The sequence below is a fragment of the Oncorhynchus gorbuscha genome, linkage group LG11 (assembly GCF_021184085.1).
Source record: "Oncorhynchus gorbuscha isolate QuinsamMale2020 ecotype Even-year linkage group LG11, OgorEven_v1.0, whole genome shotgun sequence".
Lineage (NCBI taxonomy): Eukaryota > Metazoa > Chordata > Actinopteri > Salmoniformes > Salmonidae > Oncorhynchus > Oncorhynchus gorbuscha.
This window is the reverse complement of record NC_060183.1, coordinates 19,728,416-19,751,361: the sequence shown is the minus strand read 5'-3', so window position 1 is coordinate 19,751,361 and position 22,946 is coordinate 19,728,416. Positions and strand designations below refer to the sequence as shown.

The window sequence follows — 22,946 nt, the reverse complement described above, 5'->3', positions numbered from 1 at the left end:
GCTGAGAAAGGCATGAACTGAGATGGGAAAATTACACAAAGAGAACAAGCACACAACAAAAGTGAGCACTGATAAGAGAGGAATGAAGAGAAAGGGAGAGTGGGGAAGAAAAGACCCTATGAGTATTTGGACAACTGCCAGTGCCAGCCTATACCTTCCTCTGCCACACTGATGGCATGCTGGACAAAAAGGCATGCACTTGTGAGATTTAACAATTACACAAAGAGAACAAGCACACAACAAAAGAGAAAGAGTAAAACCACAGGGAAATGTCAACTGAAAAGCAAGGGAAAGGGAGTTGAGATGTCTGATTGGCTGTCAAAGACCCTGTATGAGTATTGTGTGGTACTATTATTACTGCCAGTGCCAGCCTATACTCTTCCTCTGCCAGTACCAGCCTGTATCTCTTCATCTGCCAGTACCAGCCTGTATCTCTTCCTCTGCCAGTACCAGCCTGTATCTCTTCCTCTGCCAGTACCAGCCTGTATCTCTTCCTCTGCCAGTACCAGCCTGTATCTCTTCCTCTGCCAGTACCAGTCTGTATCTCTTCCTCTGCCAGTACCAGCCTGTATCTCTTCCTCTGCCAGTACCAGCCTGTATCTCTTCCTCTGCCAGTACCAGCCTGTATCTCTTCCTCTGCCAGTACCAGCCTGTATCTCTTCCTCTGCCAGTACCAGCCTGTATCTCTTCCTCTGCCAGTACCAGCCTGTATCTCTTCCTCTGCCAGTACCAGCCTGTATATCCTCCTCTGCCAGTACCAGCCTGTATCTCTTCCTCTGTCAGTACCAGCCTGTATATCCTCCTCTGCCAGTGCCAGCCTGTACTCTTCCTCTGCCAGTGCCAGCCTGTATCTCTTCCTCTGCCAGTACCAGCCTGTATATCCTCCTCTGCCAGTGCCAGCCTATACTCTTCCTCTGCCAGTACCAGCCTGTATCTCTTCCTCTGCCAGTACCAGCCTGTATCTCTTCCTCTGCCAGTGCCAGCCTGTATCTCTTCCTCTGCCAGTGCCAGTCTGTATCTCTTCCTCTGCCAGTACCAGCCTGTATCTCTTCCTCTGCCAGTACCAGCCTGTATCTCTTCCTCTGCCAGTGCCAGCCTGTATCTCTTCCTCTGCCAGTACCAGCCTGTATCTCTTCCTCTGCCAGTACCAGCCTGTATCTCCTCCTCTGCCCAGCCTGCTTCCTCTGCCAGTATATCTCTTCCTCTGCCAGTACCAGCCTGTATCTCTTCCTCTGCCAGTACCAGCCTGTATCTCTTCCTCTGCCAGTGCCAGCCTGTATCTCTTCCTCTGCCAGTGCCAGTCTGTATCTCTTCCTCTGCCAGTACCAGCCTGTATCTCTTCCTCTGCCAGTACCAGCCTGTATCTCTTCCTCTGCCAGTGCCAGCCTGTATCTCTTCCTCTGCCAGTGCCAGTCTGTATCTCTTCCTCTGCCAGTACCAGTCTGTATCTCTTCCTCTGCCAGTGCCAGTCTGTATCTCTTCCTCTGCCAGTACCAGCCTGTATCTCTTCCTCTGCCAGTACCAGCCTGTATCTCTTCCTCTGCCAGTACCAGCCTGTATCTCTTCCTCTGCCAGTACCAGCCTGTATCTCTTCCTCTGCCAGTACCAGCCTGTATCTCTTCCTCTGCCAGTACCAGCCTGTATCTCTTCCTCTGCCAGTACCAGCCTGTATCTCTTCCTCTGCCAGTACCAGTCTGTATCTCTTCCTCTGCCAGTACCAGCCTGTATCTCTTCCTCTGCCAGTACCAGCCTGTATCTCTTCCTCTGCCAGTACCAGCCTGTATCTCTTCCTCTGCCAGTACCAGCCTGTATCTCTTCCTCTGCCAGTACCAGCCTGTATCTCTTCCTCTGCCAGTACCAGCCTGTATCTCTTCCTCTGCCAGTACCAGCCTGTATATCCTCCTCTGCCAGTACCAGCCTGTATCTCTTCCTCTGTCAGTACCAGCCTGTATATCCTCCTCTGCCAGTGCCAGCCTATACTCTTCCTCTGCCAGTGCCAGCCTGTATCTCTTCCTCTGCCAGTACCAGCCTGTATATCCTCCTCTGCCAGTGCCAGCCTATACTCTTCCTCTGCCAGTACCAGCCTGTATCTCTTCCTCTGCCAGTGCCAGCCTGTATCTCTTCCTCTGCCAGTGCCAGCCTGTATCTCTTCCTCTGCCAGTGCCAGCCTGTATCTCTTCCTCTGCCAGTGCCAGCCTGTATCTCTTCCTCTGCCAGTACCAGCCTGTATCTCTTCCTCTGCCAGTGCCAGCCTGTATCTCTTCCTCTGGCAGTACCAGCCTGTATATCTTCCTCTGCCAGTACCAGTCTGTATCTCTTCCTCTGCCAGTGCCAGCCTGTATCTCTTCCTCTGCCAGTGCCAGCCTGTATCTCTTCCTCTGCCAGTACCAGCCTGTATCTCTTCCTCTGCCAGTGCCAGCCTGTATCTCTTCCTCTGGCAGTACCAGCCTGTATATCTTCCTCTGCCAGTACCAGTCTGTATCTCTTCCTCTGCCAGTGCCAGCCTGTATCTCTTCCTCTGCCAGTACCAGCCTGTATCTCTTCCTCTGCCAGTACCAGCCTGTATCTCTTCCTCTGCCAGTACCAGCCTGTATCTCTTCCTCTGCCAGTACCAGCCTGTATCTCTTCCTCTGCCAGTGTATCCAGCCTGTATCTCTTCCTCTGCCAGTGCCAGCCTGTATCTCTTCCTCTGCCAGTGCCAGCCTGTATCTCTTCCTCTGCCAGTACCAGTCTGTAGTCCAGTCTCTTCCTCTGCCAGTGCCAGTCTGTATCTCTTCCTCTGCCAGTACCAGCCTGTATCTCTTCCTCTGCCAGTACCAGCCTGTATCTCTTCCTCTGCCAGTACCAGCCTGTATCTCTTCCTCTGCCAGTACCAGTCTGTATCTCTTCCTCTGCCAGTGCCAGCCTGTATCTCTTCCTCTGCCAGTGCCAGCCTGTATCTCTTCCTCTGCCAGTGCCAGCCTGTATCTCTTCCTCTGCCAGTCCTCTGTATCTCTTCCTCTGCCAGTGCCAGCCTGTATCTCTTCCTCTGCCAGTACCAGCCTGTATCTCTTCCTCTGCCAGTGCCAGCCTGTATCTCTTCCTCTGGCAGTACCAGCCTGTATATCTTCCTCTGCCAGTGCCAGCCTGTATCTCTTCCTCTGCCAGTGCCAGCCTGTATCTCTTCCTCTGCCAGTGCCAGTCTGTATCTCTTCCTCTGCCAGTGCCAGCCTGTATCTCTTCCTCTGCCAGTGCTGAAGTGCTAACTGCCTGTCAAATCGCTACAAATGAGCTAATATCATTTTTGTTTAAACAGACATATCGATTGATAGTATGTGCCTGTGTAACATATTGATTTCCCCGTCTCCAGGGGAATTACGCCAGATGCATCTTTCAGGAAATGGAGCCCGGTGGGGTCTGTTAACCTCTTGGCTCCTTAAACGAAGCAGGATTTATCCCTGGCTATTTCCAAGCCCGGCGCTCTGACACCCCGCTGCTGCCCTACTCATCATCTACCCGTTACGTTCATAGACTAGACCAGGAAATACAGCGAGTATATCAATGTGATCAACTGTTGACGTCTTATTTTCAATCTGGAACAGCACTACAGTAGAAGCTGAGTGTGGAGCTAATTGAGTTCAGCAGGCCTTGTGGATGACTTGAATTGGATGTTGACTTCAACTGGACACCATATGAAATCAACCTTTAGAATTGGACATGAAAAGTGACTTGGCACGATAACTCAATATCTTATGAGCTGTTTTCTTTGAGGCAATGACAAAATGCCAGATAGACTTTCTGGTGTAATAACTACAGATCAATGTTGAAAACCAAAAAAAGGAGAAAAATGAAATGTATTGAAAGGTCGCATGCCCTGGGTTGACCATGGTGATGCAGAGTATCAAACGGAGCGTCACAATGGTCAGGGTAGAGGTGGGGACACAGTGCAAGCCAGACACGGAGAAGGATATTACTTAACAGAAACAGATACCTACCATGAAAACATTCCCAATTCAAAGACTGCTTGTGTCAGAACAGAAAGACAACAGGTAGGGACTAATTAAGGGTTATTGGAGAGGAGTTTGGAGGAAGAAGAAGAGGAGGAGGAGGAGGAGGAAGAGGGCATAGAAGAAAGTCACTCAGGTGCCATCTGAGAAGCAGGGTAAACCTTAGCATGACAAGGTTATCAAGAAGGCCAATTCAGACAGACACTTAAAACAGTTTGGATGTCAGGCACTTACATACAGCCTGGATAGAAAATGGATTTCAACCTTTCAACTTGCCAGAAGAATAGTATCATAAACCATTCATGTGTTCCATTTTAAAACGACATGACAACAAAAAGGCCCAAGGTTCTCCTAAATGTGATTGTGTTCAATGCTTCAACAAGGACCTTCCCTTACAATGTTAGAATTGCTGAGGTAGAGTACAAATGATGAGAGTAAATCCATTTTCTACAACTGGGCTTCTAGTTTTCAAAGAAAATAATTGAAATGACCTGCTAGGAGAAGTTCTAGCAGAAAATCACCCAATCAGGAAAAGGAACAGATAGAATGTTGGCGTCATCAATTAACACATTGAAGGAAACATAACACACATCTGTTTTAGACGGGCGTGTTGAGAAGACGTAAGAGAAGGAAGTGATTGTCATTACGGTTGTCCTCCCGTAGATTCTACAGGGGTATACCTGCATGGTTTGCACCATAAACTCAGCTGGTCAAGCCCGAACAAGGCACGACACTTCTTTGGGGCATTTGCATCTGTTAGCCAAAGAGGTAGACACACAAACGATACAAAAACACAGAAAATGGACACGTCATTGGACAGACAACATACAGCCAAGGGTTCGGTTTGGGCTGCCAACACTGGGACCTCCTCCACACAGTCCAGGCCATCGCGTCTCCAACTCCTCTCAGACCCAGTCTGATGAGGCCTGCCCCTCATTATGAGAATATACCCTATAGGACCCACCCAACCCCACATCTATATGCTGCAATCTAGACTTGGGTACAGACAAACACCACTCACACCAACAAACACACACACACACACACACGGACATTAACGCATACCCTGTTAGCCCTGTTCCCAACACAACTAGAGGCAGGCCAGACTAGCAGGGCTGGGTTGGAGGAAGAGTCGGGAGGTGGCGACAGCCTGGCGAAGGAAGGAGAGTGGGAGGCGGGGAGGGAAGGAGGAAGTCCCAGCTCAGCGAGCAGCCATCACCTGGCCCCCGGCGTTCACGCCGGCACACACCATACACACCTGCACGGGCCACACCAGTTATTCTGCTGATCGAGCCCAAAGCGCGCTCGACACTTCTTAGGAGCGCTCAGGTCTGATGCCACAACAGGGAGGGAAGCCAGCAGACAGGAGGAAGAATAACCAAAAAGGGAGGGAAGAGAAAGAGGAGAGAAATAAAGGAGAAAAAAAACGGAAACCAGTGAGTCTGTGAGCTTCGTAATCGTGGCATATCTAGCTCATTTCCCCTCTAATTAAAAAAGATGCAGTATGTCTTTACAGAAAGGACTGTCAGAAGACACCGTTAGTCTTTCAGACGTTAGTCATCAAACCGCAAGCAAAAAGCAAACAAGTGCATAAATGTGCAAAGATTATGTGGAACAAAAGGATCGTCACTTCCCCTTTAATAGAAGGATAAAGCCAATAAACAGAGCATCCGTATTTGTTAAAGGAGCAGAATATAAGGTGGGAAATAATGCAGACTTGATTACATTTCTGCCAAGTGCCATTCATAGTTCTACTTTTTATCGCCATATTTGAGAAGGAGAGGCTAGAGGTGGTAGGTAGGAAGAGGCGGCAGTATCTGTCTGTTACACTAAGTGGAGGTTTGGGTTAGTCTCAGCCAGGGAAAGCATTAAAGGGTTCAACCTTACTGAATGCAGCAAGGGCACTACTACTGTGCTTAGACCTGAATTCAAACACCTGGCAGACGGTTTTCTACCATAGTGGCTTAATAATCCCAATGTAGCGCAAAGTGACAGCTGGGCCAAAGAGGGAATCCTATGGCGAGTGAATCCAGGCCTTAGTTTGAGGAGAGACCGTGTAGAAGGGGAATAGGCCCAACTCATTCTGGCCCAGGGAAAGGCACAAGCACAGCTACTGAAGCAAATAGATTAAGGAGGTTTACCCTGACTGGCGTAAAATCTCTGGGTCATACTCAATATTAAGATTACGTTAACTTAACAGCCACCACTAGAAATATATACAACATATGGATTTGGCCAAATGGGGAAGATTGTTCTTGAATAAATGGCTTAAAAACAGAAGCGTCATTAAATAAATATGTAAGTATATCAAATAAAACATACTTTTTTTTTTTGCTAGTGTAAAAAAAATGGTCAAATAGACTAACATAAGAAACATTTTAAGAAAGAAAGAAGCAAAGAAAGCATATAACATCCTTCAAATTATTGCATTTAGCTTAAAGTAAAATGTATTTTAAATCAGATATATTTCACATGCAGAGATAAATACATAATAAACTGAAAAGAGAGGAGAAAAAAAAACAAATGAGTAATTTGAGACTCAAAATGACATTAGCACCTGTAATCGGAGGGAGTGAAAGGCAAGGGTTTGGAAAATATTCTCTGTGTTCTGAAAAAAAGAACAGATGGAGAGGCCTTCAAGAGGGGATCGTCACGTAAACGAGAGTAAAATACAGTTTCACATTCCGCATTTCTCCTTCTCAACCCACAGTATGGAATATCACAAGAATGTGAATAATAAGAATATAAAATGAAGAAGTAATAGAATTAGTAAACCTCCTTAATTTTAAGAAGTGGGTGATTATTTCCCCCTTTGTCGGGGTGATTAAAAAGCATGCATGAAAACAAGCAGGGGTGGCCCAGGTTATAGACACACAAGCACAGTCTATCTGCAGGGCACAGGCATTATAACACGCAGACACACAAGCACAGTCTATCTGCAGGGCACAGGCATTATAACACGCAGGCACACAAGCACAGTCTATCTGCAGGGCACAGGCATTATAACACGCAGACACACAACACTGGCAAAGTTAATGTTAATAACTATCGTAACGCTTCAATTTCACATTCTCAAAACACACATATCAACGTTTCATAAATGCTGGGGGGTAAAGTGTGTGTGTGTGTGTGTGTGTGTGGGGGGGGGTCATGCATATTTAACGTTATTAGCTGGGGAAGGCTATGGGAGGAGGTGGGGAATGGAAGGAGGGGGTAACAAGCAAGTCTACCATTTATATATTGCATTACGTGTAGCATAACTCTGTAGTAGGGAAAAAACGAGCACGTCAACACAGAAATCAAATAAAAAGCAGTAGAGGGGGAAAGACGAACTAGACTATTATCTTGCAAGATGTCACACAGTCCTGAACACATGAAGGGTCTCCTAACAGGAGAGAGACCTGCCGCTCACTTACCATTGCCCTCTCCTGGCTGCTTATCCCGTTTCCTCTTCTTCTTCTTGCCCTGTTGGTTAGCCGCCAAAACAAGAGAAATAGACAGGAACCTTAGTTATTATATTGCAGAGGACCTGACACGTGAAATGAAAACGGGCCCATCTTTCTGTTTGTTCATTCATTCATTCAACTCTTTCTCTGCCCGCCAGTTTTAACTGCCACTACAAGACATTGCAGAATTTCCCCTCTTCTCCCTTTCTGTATTTTTTCTCTCTCTCTCTTGCTCTTCTGTTGTAATCTTTTGACTTGTTTTCCTCTCGTTTAGTGACCATCGTAGAGGCTTTGTTGGTTTCCTCTCGTTTAGTGACCATCGTAGAGGCTTTGTTGGTTTCCTCTCGTTTAGTGACCATCGTAGAGGCTTTGTTGGTTCCCTCTCGTTTAGTGACCATCGTAGAGGCTTTGTTGGTTCCCTCTCGTTTAGTGACCATCGTAGAGGCTTTGTTGGTTTCCTCTCGTTTAGTGACCATCGTAGAGGCTTTGTTGGTTTCCTCTCGTTTAGTGACCATCGTAGAGGCTTTGTTGGTTTCCTCTCGTTTAGTGACCATCGTAGAGGCTTTGTTGGTTTCCTCTCGTTTAGTGACCATCGTAGGGGCTTTGTTGGTTTCCTCTCGTTTAGTGACCATCGTAGAGGCTTTGTTGGTTTCCTCTCGTTTAGTGACCATCGTAGAGGCTTTGTTGGTTTCTAGCGAGGGAGTCAGATTTGCAGAATACTTTGTGCAGGCTGAGAGGAGTCAAAGTTTCACTGGCCAACCTGACCTTTGCAAGGGTGTACGATGACCCCTGAACTGCTGGACGCACAGCAAACGCTGGGAGAGAAACATCCTATCAGCATCAGAATTCCAGGGACTTTAGACCCTGTTCTATATAGCCCGGCAAATCTACTGTAAAGTATATTGTAGATTCCATTGGCTGAGGTGTCTAGGGAAGCAGTCAACAGGCATTGCTAGCGAGGTGAGCTCTCAGCTCAGACGGAACAGTAAGAGCACTCATCCCAGACACACGTCCTTGTGGAGAGGAGAAGTACAGGAGGTACGTGTTGAAAACTTAAAAACTTACATAGTTATCTCGTGCAGACCAGCCGGGGTAGAGCTGCATGTGAAGCTGTCGCTCCTTCCTGGCCAGCTCGTAGTATTTCGCCTGCTCCTCTCGCGTTAGGGCGTGCCACTACAGACGGACACGTGGAAAGGGAGAGGGAGGGGATGACAGGGGGAAGGACATAATAGAAAGAGAAGAGTGCAAAAAGTGTCAACAGTAGAAGAAGACGGTGTTCAGTCAAGAGCAGTGAGAAGTAGAGACAAACTAAGACATGTTGCCTTTGTCTACCAGACCCAGTAGCAGGCCTATAGTCAACTAAACCATACAGGGTGTGGGGGTGGATATTTTCATTTCACGTTTGATTCATTTAGCAGAAACTCTCATCCAGAGCAAGTATGGTTAAGGGCCTTGCTCAAGAGCACAACGACAGATGTGTCACTTAGTCAGCTCAGGGATTCGAGCCAGCGACCTTTTGGTGTACTGGCCCAACGCTCTTAACCGCCAGGCTACCTGCCCTATGCATAGTCCCTTGTACAGGGAGTTACCAAGCTGTATGTGTAAAATGAGCGAGTATGTGCCTATGGCGGTGCCATGTCTCCCTCTCTCTCTCTCTCTCTCTCTCTCTCTCTCTCTCTCTCTCTCTCTCTCTCTCTCTCTCTCTCACCCTTCGTCCCAGTATCTGGTTAATGGCGGCGCTCTCTTTCAACGTGCACTCGGCCACCACCTTGGCCCTCATCTCCTTCATGTAGAGCATAAAGGCGTTCAGCGGCTTCTTGATGTGGGGCTGCTTCTTCTTCTCGTCCTCCTTTTTCGAGTCCTGGTGTTTCCTGTGGAGTGTGTACAGTATAGTACTGTATGGTTGGCAAATACCCAGAATTGGTATTAAACAGCTTATTGTAATGGTAGAATTTAGAACAACAACACCAGTGCCAAGTTTTCCTCTACTGCCATTTAGTTTACAATGGTAAAAGATAAGCAGAGGTGAGTGTGTGTGTGTGTGCGCAGATGTGTGTACTCACGAGCTGTTGAGGCCGATGTCGCTGTGGGAGGACTCTTGCTTGACGTTGGGCGTGACGATGGCGGGGTGGGGGATGCCGGTCTGGTGCAAACTGTGATGAGGGGGGACCATGTGGTGAGGGAACCTGGAGGACAGAAAACTGTGTAAATCGTCAGAGTGGACACGTGTGAAATGGAAGATGGACACATGTAGACACAAACAGAGACAGAGTATGCTCACTCGAGCATTCATACAGACGTGCACATGTTGTATAGGGCCGAATCCTAACTTGAGGTTCGAGCGGGACAGTTGGATTTTTGTGCAAATCTGTCATTGAGATTCAATGCATGACTTACACAAAAGCTTGAGTTTCGCACGCGTATATCAAGAAAGGATTCGGTCCATGAGTATCACAGAATTTGTATCTCACGATCACATGGAAACAGTTACCCAGTACACACACACACTACACATCACGAGTCATATTTCACAGTATTCATTTAAAAAATGAGAGCTGTTTTGTTTTGAAGTGGGAAGAGTTTCAAATGGAAGGACAGGACAGTCATTTTCTGCCAAAATGGCCCATACAGACACTTCAACTCTAATAGGCTTTAACAAGTCCTCACATGCTTCTATAGCTGAGCCAAAATAGTGTCTTCCTCCAATGGCAAGTCAGTGTTTAGTGCTGCCACCCTTCTCCGGACTGTGGATGACAAATACAAGTTCCAGGATGTCTTGGCCCCTTTACAATGTGGCAAACTACAGGTATGTGGGGTCTTATGCCAATCTGTGGTGTAAGCTGATGTCAAAACTGAGGTCATGTTTAAACATCTTCAGCTCCTAGGCCTTAGCTTTAACCATGGGCAAGGCACCTTTTCTGTGTTAGGCCTATTGCATTGGGCCTCGTGCTAGATTCCACTGGGCCTCATGCTAGATTCCACTGGGCCTCATTCCAGATTCCATTGCGCCTCATGCTAGATTCTAGAATCTAGAATCTCATTCTAGATTCCATTGGGCCTCGTGCTAGATTCCACTGGGCCTCGTGCTAGATTCCACTGGGCCTCATGCTGGATTCCATTGGGCATCATGCTAGATTCCACTGGGCCTCATTCCAGATTCCATTGGGCCTCATGCTAGATTCTAGAATTTCATTCTAGATTCCATTGGGCTCATGCTAGATTCCACTTGGCCTCATTCTAGATTCCATTGGGCCTCATTGCTAGATTCTACTGGGCCTCAATTCTAGATTCCATTGGGCCTCATTGCTATATTCCACTGGGCCTCATTCTAGATTCCATTGGGCCTCATTGCTATATTCCACTGGGCCTCATTCTAGATTCCATTGTTCAAATCAAATTAAATCACATTTTATTTGTCACATACACATGGTTAGCAGATGTTAATGTGAGTGTAGCGAAATGCTTGTGCTTCTAGTTCCGACAATGCAGTAATAACCAAAGAGTAATCTAGCTAACAATTCCAAAACTACTACCTTATACACATAAGTGTAAAGGGATAAAGAATATGTACATAAAGATACATGAATGAGTGATGGTACAGAGCGGCATAGGCAAGATGCAGTAGATGGTATCGAGTACAGTATATACATATGAGATGAGTATGTAAACAAAGTGGCATAGTTTAAAGTGGCTAGTGATACATGTATTACATAAAGATGCAGTAGATGATATAGAGTACAGTATATACGTATACATATGACATAAATAATGTAGGGTATGTAAACATTATATTAAGTAGCATTGTTTAAAGTGGCTAGTGATACAGTGCCTTGCGAAAGTATTCGGCCCCCTTGAACTTTGCGACCTTTTGCCACATTTCAGGCTTCAAATATAAAGATATAAAACTGTATTTTTTGTGACGAATCAACAACAAGTGGGACACAATCAGGAAGTGGAATGACATTTATTGGATATTTCAAACTTTTTTAACAAATCAAAAACTGAAAAATTGGGTGTACAAAATGATTCAGCCCCCTTAAGTTAATACTTTGTAGCGCCACCTTTTGCTGCGATGACAGCTGTAAGTCGCTTGGGGTATGTCTCGAGAGACTGAATTTTTTTCCCATTCCTCCTTGCAAAAAAGCTCGAGTTCAGTGAGGTTGGATGGAGAGCATTTGTGAACAGCAGTTTTCAGTTCTTTCCACAGATTCTCGATTGGATTCAGGTCTGGACTTTGACTTGGCCATTCTAACACCTGGATATGTTTATTTTTTAACCATTCCATTGTAGATTTTGCTTTATGTTTTGGATCATTGTCTTGTTGGAAGACAAATCTCCGTCCCAGTCTCAGGTCTTTTGCAGACTCCATCAGGTTTTCTTCCAGAATGGTCCTGTATTTGGCTCCATCCATCTTCCCATCAATTTTAACCATCTTCCCTGTCCCTGCTGAAGAAAAGCAGGCCCAAACCATGATGCTGCCACCACCATGTTTGACAGTGGGGATGGTGTGTTCAGGGTGATGAGCTGTGTTACTTTTACGCAAAACATAACGTTTTGCATTGTTGCCAAAAAGTTCAATTTTGGTTTCATCTGAACAGAGCACCTTCTTCCACATGTTTGGTGTGTCTCCCAGGTGGCTTGTGGCAAACTTTAAACAACACTTTTTATGGATATCTTTAAGAAATGGCTTTCTTCTTGCCACTCTTCCATAAAGGCCAGATTTGTGCAATATACGACTGATTGTTGTAATAATAATAATAACGACTGATTGTTGTCCTATGGACAGAGTCTCCCACCTCAGCTGTAGATCTCTGCAGTTCATCCAGAGTGATCATGGGCCTCTTGGCTGCATCTCTGATCAGTCTTCTCCTTGTATGAGCTGAAAGTTTAGAGGGACGGCCAGGTCTTGGTAGATTTGCAGTGGTCTGATACTCCTTCCATTTCAATATTATCGCTTGCACAGTGCTCCTTGGGATGTTTAAAGCTTGGGAAATCTTTTTGTATCCAAATCCGGCTTTAAACTTCTTCACAACAGTATCTCGGACCTGCCTGGTGTGTTCCTTGTTCTTCATGATGCTCTCTGCGCTTTTAACGGACCTCTGAGACTATCACAGTACAGGTGCATTTATACGGAGACTTGATTACACACAGGTGGATTGTATTTATCATCATTAGTCATTTAGGTCAACATTGGATCATTCAGAGATCCTCACTGAACTTCTGGAGAGTGTTTGCTGCACTGAAAGTAAAGGGGCTGAATAATTTTGCACGCCCAATTTTTCAGTTTTTGATTTGTTAAAAAAGTTTGAAATATCCAATAAATGTCGTTCCACTTCATGATTGTGTCCCACTTGTTGTTGATTCTTCACAAAAAAATACAGTTGTATATCTTTATGTTTGAAGCCTGAAATGTGGCAAAAGGTCGCAAAGTTCAAGGGGGCCGAATACTTTCGCAAGGCACTGTATATTTTACATCAATTCCCATTATTAAAGTGGCTGGAGTTGAGTCAGTGTGTTGGCAGCAGCCACTCAATGTTAGTGGTGGCCGTTTAACAGTCTGATGGCCTTGAGGTCCTCATGCTAGATTCCACTGGGCCTCATTCTAGATTCCATTGGGTCTCATGCTAGATTCCACTGGGCCTCATTCTAGATTCCATTGGGCCTCATTGCTAGATTCCACTGGGCCTCATTCTAGATTCCATTGGGCCTCATCCTCGATTCCATTGGGCCTCATTGCTAGATTCCACTGGGCCTCATTCTAGATTCCACTGGGCCTCATCCTCGATTCCATTGGGCCTCATCCTCGATTCCACTGGGCCTCATTCTAGATTCCATTGGACCTCATCCTCGAATCCATTGGGCCTCATTGCTAGATTCCACTGGGCCTCATTCTAGATTCCACTGGGCCTCATCCTTGATTCCATTGGGCCTCATCCTCGATTCCACTGGGCCTCATTCTAGATTCCATTGGACCTCATCCTCGATTCCATTAGACCTCACATTCGATTCCATTGGGCCTCATTGCTAGATTCCACTGGGCATCATTCTAGATTCCACTGGGCCTCATCCTCGATTCCATTGGGCCTCATCCTCGATTCCACTGGGCCTCATTCTAGATTCCATTGGGCCTCATCCTCGATTCCATTAGGCCTCATCCTCGATTCCATTGGGCCTCATTGCTAGATTCCACTGGGCCTCATTCTAGATTCCACTGGGCCTCATCCTCGATTCCATTGGGCCTCATCCTCGATTCCACTGGGCCTCATTCTAGATTCCATTGGGCCTCATCCTCGATTCCATTGGGCCTCATCCTCGATTCCATTGGGCCTCATGCTAGATCTGGATTACTAATGGTGTTATTCTTTATCCCCCTACTCGACATCTTCGTAACACCAGTATCATTAACTACACTGATTGAGGGCAATAACCTGCATATATGGATTCACTTCACAGAGTAATGAGCAACACAGTTGTGTGTGTGATGAGTGAGTGAGAGTAATTATGTCTATGTAAGATTATTTTTGAATGTGAGTGTAGAGTATATATATGCCCCAGCTTCGCATGACCGTACGTACACAAATCGTAGAAAAAGAGTGGAGGATGAAGGAGGGGGAAAAAGGAGGAATAATTTATTATTTTTCTTCTTTAACAGCTCATTATCTGGATGTGTCTGGCTGCATGGCTTGGAGCCAGAATATAATGATGAGCATCAGGTCGCCAGGAACAACTAGTTTCTGTTGCAGGCGATCTCTGGGGAGTGTGTTTTCTCTCTCTCTCCCGCTGCTACTCTTCTCTCTCTCTCTCTCTCTCTCTCTCTCTCTCTCTCTCTCTCTCTCTCTCTCTCTCTCTCTCTCTCTCTCTCTCTCTCTCTCTCTCTCTCTCTCTCTCTCTCTCTCTCTCTCTTTTCTTGCTCCTGCTGCTCTTCTCTCCTCCCTTCTCCCCTCTTCATCATTGACACGTTTGTGTTTGTGCCATGTCATCTGCTGAGGGGACAGTGGATGCAGATCAGCCATCATTAGGCCGCTGCATTTCCCCTACTCTCTCTCTTTTTCCTTCCTTCTCCCTTTCTTTGTGCATTTAAAAATATATATATATGTTCTTCCTTCTCTACTTTCCTCCTCCTTCCTGTCCCCTCACCCCCTCCCAACTTCCCTCCCTCCCTCCAGCTGCCACCGCGCGGCCCAGGTTATGGTTTAAACATGACGGCCATCCCTTTGATGTGCGGGGCATCATCCAGCCTCATCAGCACAGAACAGCGCCGTGGCCCAATTTAGCCAACAGAGGGGGAGAGAGATAGAGAGAGGAAGCCCCCAACCCCCAGGCTCCTACGTCTCAATCTGAAAGACAGGGATGGGAGTGGGTCATTGGCTGTAACGGAGGCACAGTGTCAGCCAGGGCCATTTAATTGCCAATGCGAGGCGGTATCCCCGTGCCTGGTTAATGTATAATGACTCGCCCCGGCGCACCTTCCCTTCCACAGAAAAAAAACAAGTCTGAGAGGTAGCGAGTGAGGAAGGGAGAGAGAGAGAGAGGGGTGAGGGAGGAAGGGAGAGAGAGGGGTGAGGGAGGAAGGGAGAGAGAGAGAGAGGGGTGAGGGAGGAAGGGAGAGAGAGAGAGGGGTGAGGGAGGAAAGGAGAGAGAGAGGGGTGAGGGAGGAAGGGAGAGAGAGAGAGGGGTGAGGGAGGAAGGGAGAGAGAGGGGTGAGGGAGGAAGGGAGAGAGAGAGGGGTGAGGGAGGAAGGGAGAGAGAGAGAGGGGTGAGGGAGGAAGGGAGAGAGAGAGAGAGGGGTGAGGGAGGAAGGGAGAGAGAGAGAGAGGGGGTGAGGGAGGAAGGGAGAGAGAGAGAGGGGGTGAGTGAGGAAGGGAGAGAGAGAGAGGGGTGAGGGAGGAAGGGAGAGAGAGAGAGAGGGGGGGGAGGAAGAGAGAGAGAGAGAGAGGGGGTGAGGGAGGAAGGGAGAGAGAGAGAGGGGTGAGGGAGGAAGGGAGAGAGAGGTGAGTGAGGAAGGGAGAGAGAGAGAGGGAGGAAGGGAGAGAGAGAGGGGGTGAGGGAGGAAGGGAGAGAGAGAGGGGTGAGGAAGGAACATATCAAAGGACAGGGGGCGAGAGGCCTACACTTCCTCCCATGTGTCACACACAGGCCTGCCAGATATGAAGGACCTGTATGGCTCCAACCCCATTATTCAAATCATGTATTTTCATTTGCTCCGTCCACTGACTCTGCTCTCTCCTGCTCGCCTGTTTCCTTCCAGAGAATGTATTTTTTAACAGGTCCTGGGTGTAAGGTGCTCATTGAGGGGGTGCAATGTACGAAAGTGAGACTCACCCTCTGCATCCTAATCGGGCCGGTATGTGGCACTAGGGGATTGTTCTCTTGTTAAGATCTGGCTACCCAGTGAAATACAGGACCAGGACATCTCAACCACTCAGGCCTCATGTCATTGTTAAATATTACTGCACTGGGCCTCCCGAGTGGCGCAGTGGTCTAAGACACTGCATCACAGTGCTAGCTGTGTCACTAGAGGTCCTGGTTCGAGTCCAGGCTCTGTCGCAGCAGGCTGTGACCGGGAGTCCCATAGGGCGGCGCACAATTGGCCCAGCGTCGTCCGGGTTAGGGGAGACCTTGGCCGGCAGGGAAGTCCTTGTCCCAAAGAGCACTAGCGACTCCTGTGGCGGGCTGGGTGCACATTGGTGCGGCTGGCTTCCGGGTTAAGTGGGCATTGGGTTAAGTGGGCAACCCGCTTGGTTGGGTTGTGTTTCAGAGGACGCACGGTTCTTGACTTTTGCCTCTCCCGAGTCCATACGGGTGTTGCAGCGATGAGACAAGACTTTAACTACCAAATAGATACCATGAAATTGGGGAGAAAAAGGGGTAAAATAATATTTTAAAAAATATATATATATTACTGCACTGTTGGAGCTAGGAACACAAGCATTTCGCTACACCTGCAATAACATCTGATATATAAGTGTATGTGACCAATAAAATATGATTTGATTATTAGACATGGACTGGACTTCATGACTACTGGATGTCTTGAGGCATATTTAAGCAAGAAAGCCCTTTTGTTTACATTTTTTTGCTTCCGAAACCCTGTCATATACACAATTATCCAAACCTTTCAACTCTGCACCATTTATCTTCGCCTTTGACAACCCAAATGGCCATATTTTTTTGTCAAATCCCCCATTGCAGTTTTAACAAGGATGTGCTAAATCCCCTTTCTCCAGAGACGGAGACCTCCACCTATTCAGCTATGCTAATTCAATTAGGTCTCATCAGAATGCATTAGCTCTCCCCAGCCCCACAGCCAATCCCCCTAGCCCCCATCCAGCAGATTCAATTAGCCTCGCTGGAAATAAGATGATCACAATGTAAAGGCCGTCATTAGAGCTGAATTAGCTGTCACTTAAAGCACAGGTCCACTAGACGTTGCCAGACCTCGGTTAGTCTGGCTACCCAACTCTACCAGAAACCAGACACACCCTGACTGCACCGGACAGCAGGGCAACCAGGGCTGGGCTGGGGAGAGGGAGGGCAACGTCTGCTTTAAGGGAGTCGCTGGGAGTGGAAGAGGGATCCAATAGATGGGTAGCGATTATAAATGAGAGCCTTTATAATAACCCTGCTTATAACCAGCCTGTGTTACAGTGAACAGTTACTAAAGCCATGAGCTTGTCTGGATCAAGGTGATGAAACTATCAACCTAAATGTGTAAGTGTTGTATATTAATGAGGAATACATGTGAAGATATACATGTTCAATGTAAGGCTAACCAAGAAAGAGGACAAACTATCCTCTTTTTTTTTAACCGTGTGAATGTGCTATTCTGCTTTTAATTAAAAGCAGCGTTCAAGATGCGTGTGAGTGAGAGAGCGAGAGAGAGATGAGGAACCCGAGAGCACACGAAACGTGTTCAATGTCAAAACTCTAGGTACTATTTCACAACATTAACCTTGCTATACCCCATTGGAGGCCTCCCTCTCTCTCCTTTCCTCCCTCTGTCTCCTTTCCTCCTCTGTCTCCTTTCCTCCCTCTGTCTCCTTTCCTCCCTCTCTCTCCTTTCCTCCCTCTCTCTCCTTTCCTCCCTCTGTCTCCTTTCCTCCCTCTGTCTCCTTTCCTCCCTCTGTCTCCTTTCCTCCCTCTCTCTCCTTTCCTCCCTCGCTCACACTTATCCATCAGCGTCACAGAGGTTTGAACAGTCGACCCTCAGGAGCTGCTTTTCCAATCAGCCTGCAATAAAGCTGAAGTTTGGCCTGGTTCCTAGTTCCAAACTCTCTAGCTGCCTGCACTGAAACGCCTGTGAATACTGCTCTGGGCTGGGGGAGAGGGACATGGGGAAAGAGCAGCCACACAAATCACGGGGTACTTGTCATCCACAGTTAACTCTTCCCACATTCCATACAATACAGAGTATTGGGAGAATCAGGCCCAGTTCAAAACACATAACGCAGCAACAACAATGCAGAGTAGTATAGCACAGTCCCCGGGGGAACCAGGCCCAGTTAAAAACACATAACGCAGCAACAACAATGCAGAGTAGTATAGCACAGTCCCCGGGGGAACCAGGCCCAGTTAAAAAAATAACACAACAACAAACATTGGTGCCCCCCCCCCCCTCCCAGTTCACTTGTGTCCAGAGCCCTCCCCTTGAGCTGGACCCTAATGGGCCCAACAAACAACTAACCAAGGGTCAAGCCCCAGCATGCATCATTCTCTCCTTTTAAGTGTATAGACATTTACATATCGACGTGTCTGGTTGTTTAAAAACTAGCAGCAAGGACCCGTCCATTACAGATGTGCCTGACATGCAGCTAGGGTAAATGTTCTTCAGGGGCCTCATTAGCTCGAAAGTGATACATATAATTAATATTTCAACACATTAGTGGGGGACACTGGAGGATTGCCCTTTTGAGCGTGGAGACGGGAGTGTGCACTCTCCGCATCACAGCCTCCTCCTGTGTGTGTGTGTGTGTGTGTGTGTGTGTGTGTGTGTGTGTGTGTGTGTGTGTGTGTGTGTGTGTGTGTGTGTGTGTGTGTGTGTGTGTGTGTGTGTGTGTGTGTGTGTGTGTGTGTGTGTGTGTGTGTGTGTGTGTGTGTATCTCCCAAGGCTCAACTCACCTTTGCATGGATGCGTTGACAGTGAGTGCAGTCGGGTAGGGGTGTCTAAAACCCTGGTAAACAGGCTGACCTTGCCTAGGAGAAGGACAAAGAAGAGAGGGAGGTAAAGAAACAGGGTTGATGGAAGTAGAGGAGGTAAAGCCCTCTCCGTCTCCCTGATCGCAGGCCTCTTTATTCTCATTTGATCAGGACTCAAATCTAGGGGATTGCAGAGTGCGGATCAAAGGAGAGGCAAACTCCAAACAATTTGAATGCCACAAATCTGATAGGAATGGCTAATTAAATTTCATAACCCTTCGCTCGGTGTCGACGGAGAGGGGGCCCCTTCCTCCCCGAGCTGAAACTAGGTGTTTTGTTGTGATAATTGAAGACGAAGCGCAACTCTTTAATGGAGCCATCACGCTAATTGAGGTCTACACATCTAAAGACAAACAATAATGAATGTAAATTTATACCAAAATAAAGTGCAGCAAATGAAAGGGTGCCGCGGCTGCGCTCGGGACCTCTCCCGGTATTTAGATCGCGGTGAGAAAACATTAAATTAACAGAGCTTAATTTGTAGCCTTTTGTCATATTAACAAGTGTTGACAAGAGTCAACCAGGGATAGCCCCCCTGTGGAATTGTGGGTAAAATACGGGCAATCACGGTTCATTGCTCTAATTGGACAATACAGAGACATGCAAAATAGCATTCGACACAAAGTTGGGGTTGGAGGGGGGTTTAGGAAACCACAGTGTGCTTCTGTGGCCCATGAGTCAGTCCATTGCTTGAATGTATAAACTGGAGACAGCAGTAGAGAGGGAGACTTAGCCATTCTCTCTGCAATGTGGTCAGCTAGGAGTCAAATCAGTGCCTGATCAAAATTGAGAGGACCCCGTTTGAGATAAGTGGATACAGAGCTTTCCCTATGCACTCTGCTTATATGATGTTACCAGTCTGGAAAATACTGAAACCAAGCTATATTAGCATACACAACAAACCAGAAGACATTGCCTCTGACCGAGAACTATTTTACGTTATATCTTCTACATTAGAGATGCTGATTTTACAACGTAATGTACAACAGAACTCAATGCTCTTAATCTACATCTAGGCATAGTTACAAACAACACCAGGGCATGCTTGGAGTAGTACAACATGCTTAATGACAGGTGTTTGGTATTTTATTAGGATCCCCATTAGCTGTGGCAAAAGCAGCAGCCACTCTTCCTGGGGTCCAACACAAAACAGGACGCGACGGACTACAGAGCATCAATAGACAAGAACAGAACAAGGACAGAACTACGTACAATTAAGGGACGGGTCATTAAGGAGAGTAATAAAAGGTTGCTTACTGTGGTACTAACCACCCTAGCGGATGGGGGATCTGGCCTACAGCACCAGGTGAGAGAGGGTAATAGGGAGATATGTCTGGGTGTTGTGGAGGCCTTGGAATTCCTGGAGAGAAAGAGAGAGAAAGGGTAGAGGGGCAAACAGTTATCAAATTGTTCCCAACATCGCAGCCCCCCCCCCCCCACAACCAAAATAAAAGTCAGTGTTAAATGAATCCTTTGTGAATTTCACAATCGAACAATGTCAACATCACTGGAAGCTGGGTGGGTAGGGAGGAGGAGGTGCGGTTGCGCCCGCATGTCCGCAGTGCTAAATCACACGTCCTGATCAAAGCTGTTCCGAGTCAGGCGGTACGGTGGCATAACATGTTGAGAGAGACCGAGAGAAAGAAAGAGGGGGGGGGTGACTACCCCAACATGATCCTGTCACATTAGTCTCCTATTGAATGAGAGGATTAACAACGTGTGATAATTGAGGTTTAGAAGCTAACATAACAAACGATGTGTACAGTCTCATACAGATGTTCCTTTAGAGGGCTGCAGGTAGAGCTTGACTCTAAAATAAACCGGGTCTGACCCAGCAAGTTATCTGACTGTCGTAAGCATGAATGAAGTGATGTTTACAACCGTCTCTTCGTGTTATTCACGACCAGCTTGTTTCATAGCTTGTCGGCTTACCCAATGTACTGTGTTACATGTTGTATTAGCCTAGCTGTCTTCAACTGACACCGGCTCTTATGACTGTCTATGACACCTGTTATGACATGCCTATGCCATTATGAAGCAGGTCTTATAAACAGGGGCCCTTGGTCTCCTGCTTGTCTCTATGTTCCACTATTCATCTTCATGTTTAACAAAGACGAACAGTGACAGACGTCCGACATAAGGACAGCTCGCACAGAGGGCGAAACGATCACACGTTTGCCAATGCCGCTTTCACCTCCTGTGGCAGCTGACGGGCAAAGAAAACACGCACACACAAGCCACCCAAAGCATTAGGTCTCCAAAGGTCTGGCGAGAAAAGAACTCGCTCAAGACCATCCGGTGTTCCGGTGTTGAGCGTTAAAGGAACAACAACAACAACAACAACAGTGACAAGGACGTGTTTGAATTCCCCTGGCAGACAGCGTAGCAGAGGAACTTTGATTGTCTTCGGTGCATTCTCTCACAGTGGGGGCCTGCCTGGCCTGCATGTCGGTGCAGCAGTTTTTGGGTGGTGCCGATAAGGTCACAGTGGACCCAGATAAAGAGTTCTGCAGAAACCTGGCCGCGTGAATCCATCCACAGCCTGTATGTTGCCGGGTTGTGTCACACCCAAAGCAACAAGGCGGAGCCGGATATGTGGAAAGCAGACGTTGTTCAGTGACAGGTACCTGAAGAATACTTTGTGCATCCAGAAAGTAGAAAAACCCTCACTGGTCTCAAAAAAAAGGATGGCGAACTAATTGTGAACAATTAGGATTTGAGTAAAAAAAAAAAAAAAATGTAATCACAAGTTCTAGATCGTTAGTTACGCATTTGATGCTGAGAAGGGCTCCAAACGGGCTGCTGTAGGACCTAGTTCTATAGACATAATGGCTCTGACTGATACACTACTCAGAGGAAAGCGTTCCGAATGTTGCTTTCCATTGCTATCCAGTGCTGAGGCCTTAATATAGCTTGTTCATTCATTTAACACTAAGCTCAATTAAGCAAGGCGATTATCTGGCGCATTAAACAGCAGCAGGGTCGTTATTATTGCTCCTTTGTGAGGACAATCATAATAAGAGACCACTATGACCCCAAAACGCTAACAAAACAACCAGACACCTTTCAAAGCATTACTTACCACTGTACAACATACTGAAAGTAAGTTACCCTATTAGGTCATAATGTTTATTGCAGGTAATACCTGGTAATAACTGGTAATAACTGGCAATAACTGGCAATAACTGGCAATAACTGGTAATAACTGGTAATAACTGGTAATAACTGGAATATCACTGTTTGGATTGGAGGACTGAGTGGCTGGAGAGTTAATCATTTGCAAACCATGTTAACCATTTCGCAACTGGGCCTCCGTGTAGTGTAGTGTAGTGTAGTGTAGTGTAGTGTAGTGTAGTGTAGTGTAGTGTAGTGTAGTGTAGTGTAGTGTGTCTTACCTGTTTTGGGGTCCACATCTCCCTGTAGGTGCGGAGGGGGGTTGCCCGGTGTGAAGTGTTCATTGCTGTAGGTGATCAGAGGCGTGAGCGGGTGCACGTGGTGAGGGTGCTGTACCACTGGGACTTTATTAGACTAGAGAGAGAGAGAGAGAGAGAGAGAGAGAGAGAGAGAGAGAGAGAGAGAGAGAGAGAGAGAGAGAGAGAGAGAGAGAGAGAGAGAGAGAGAGAGAGAGAGAGAGAGAGAGAGAGAGAGAGAGAGAGAGAGAGAAGAGAGAGAGAGAGAGAGAGAGAGAGAGAGAGAGAGAGAGAGAAGAGAGAGAGAGAGAGAGAGAGAGAGAGAGAGAGAGAGAGAGAGAGAGAGAGAGAGAGGAGAAGTGCATGTTAATATTTGGGGTAGAGATTGCAGGCGCCTACAGGAGAATTCTAACATGGCTCAGAAAGCTGTTGAAAAACGAGAGCTATCAAACGATCAACCCCTTCGGAGAGCCAAACCGCCAGAGCCAAGTGAAAAAGTGTGTGGTTGGTAATTAACAACACTTCTGAAGTCGCTCTGGATAAGAGCGTCTGCTAAATGACTTAAATGTAATGTAATGAGTGACACTCAGGTATGCCATCTCAAACGCAGGGCTGCCATTTTAGATTTGGATTGGGGCTGCATGACAAGGGGGCTTCAACCAAACGCGTGTAAAATCCACAGCCATTGTAACAGCAGACAGCAACACTCCGCCATCCAATCCCCCCACTCTCCTTTAGTGGTTTATCCCACTGATTCCCTCTCCTCCTTCTGATCTCTACCCCCCCTCGCTCTGTCTCCCCCAGTGTCTGGTTTTGGGGGGTAGAGGAGGAGGGGAGGTATAAGGGATAGGGGGATGTTGTAATAAATCAATTTCTACATATTTGCCAAATGAGTTTTAGCTATGTAA

The 22,946-nt window shown here is 46.9% G+C and overlaps 1 protein-coding gene across 23 annotated transcripts in view; it reads right to left on the bottom strand.

Moving 5' to 3' along the window:
* Positions 1-22,946, bottom strand: part of tcf7l2 (transcription factor 7 like 2) — a 130,882-nt gene that overhangs the window by 5,773 nt on the left and 102,163 nt on the right. For 2 of the 23 annotated variants that reach the window (XM_046368788.1, XM_046368800.1), the window contains 9 exons: positions 22,024-22,156; positions 19,886-19,988; positions 18,551-18,625; positions 9,496-9,633; positions 9,141-9,327; positions 8,498-8,605; positions 7,403-7,466; positions 6,544-6,594; positions 5,245-5,317 (listed from right to left, as the gene is read on the bottom strand). In XM_046368788.1, coding sequence (XP_046224744.1) covers positions 5,245-5,317; positions 6,544-6,594; positions 7,403-7,466; positions 8,498-8,605; positions 9,141-9,327; positions 9,496-9,633; positions 18,551-18,625; positions 19,886-19,988; positions 22,024-22,156 — 932 coding nt within the window. Of the gene's footprint in view, positions 1-3,974; positions 4,036-4,666; positions 4,740-5,244; positions 5,318-6,543; positions 6,595-7,402; positions 7,467-8,497; positions 8,606-9,140; positions 9,328-9,495; positions 9,634-18,550; positions 18,626-19,885; positions 19,989-22,023; positions 22,157-22,946 lie in introns of all 23 variants that reach the window. The other 21 variants (XM_046368795.1, XM_046368803.1, XM_046368799.1 and 18 more) reach the window with 19 other exon arrangements.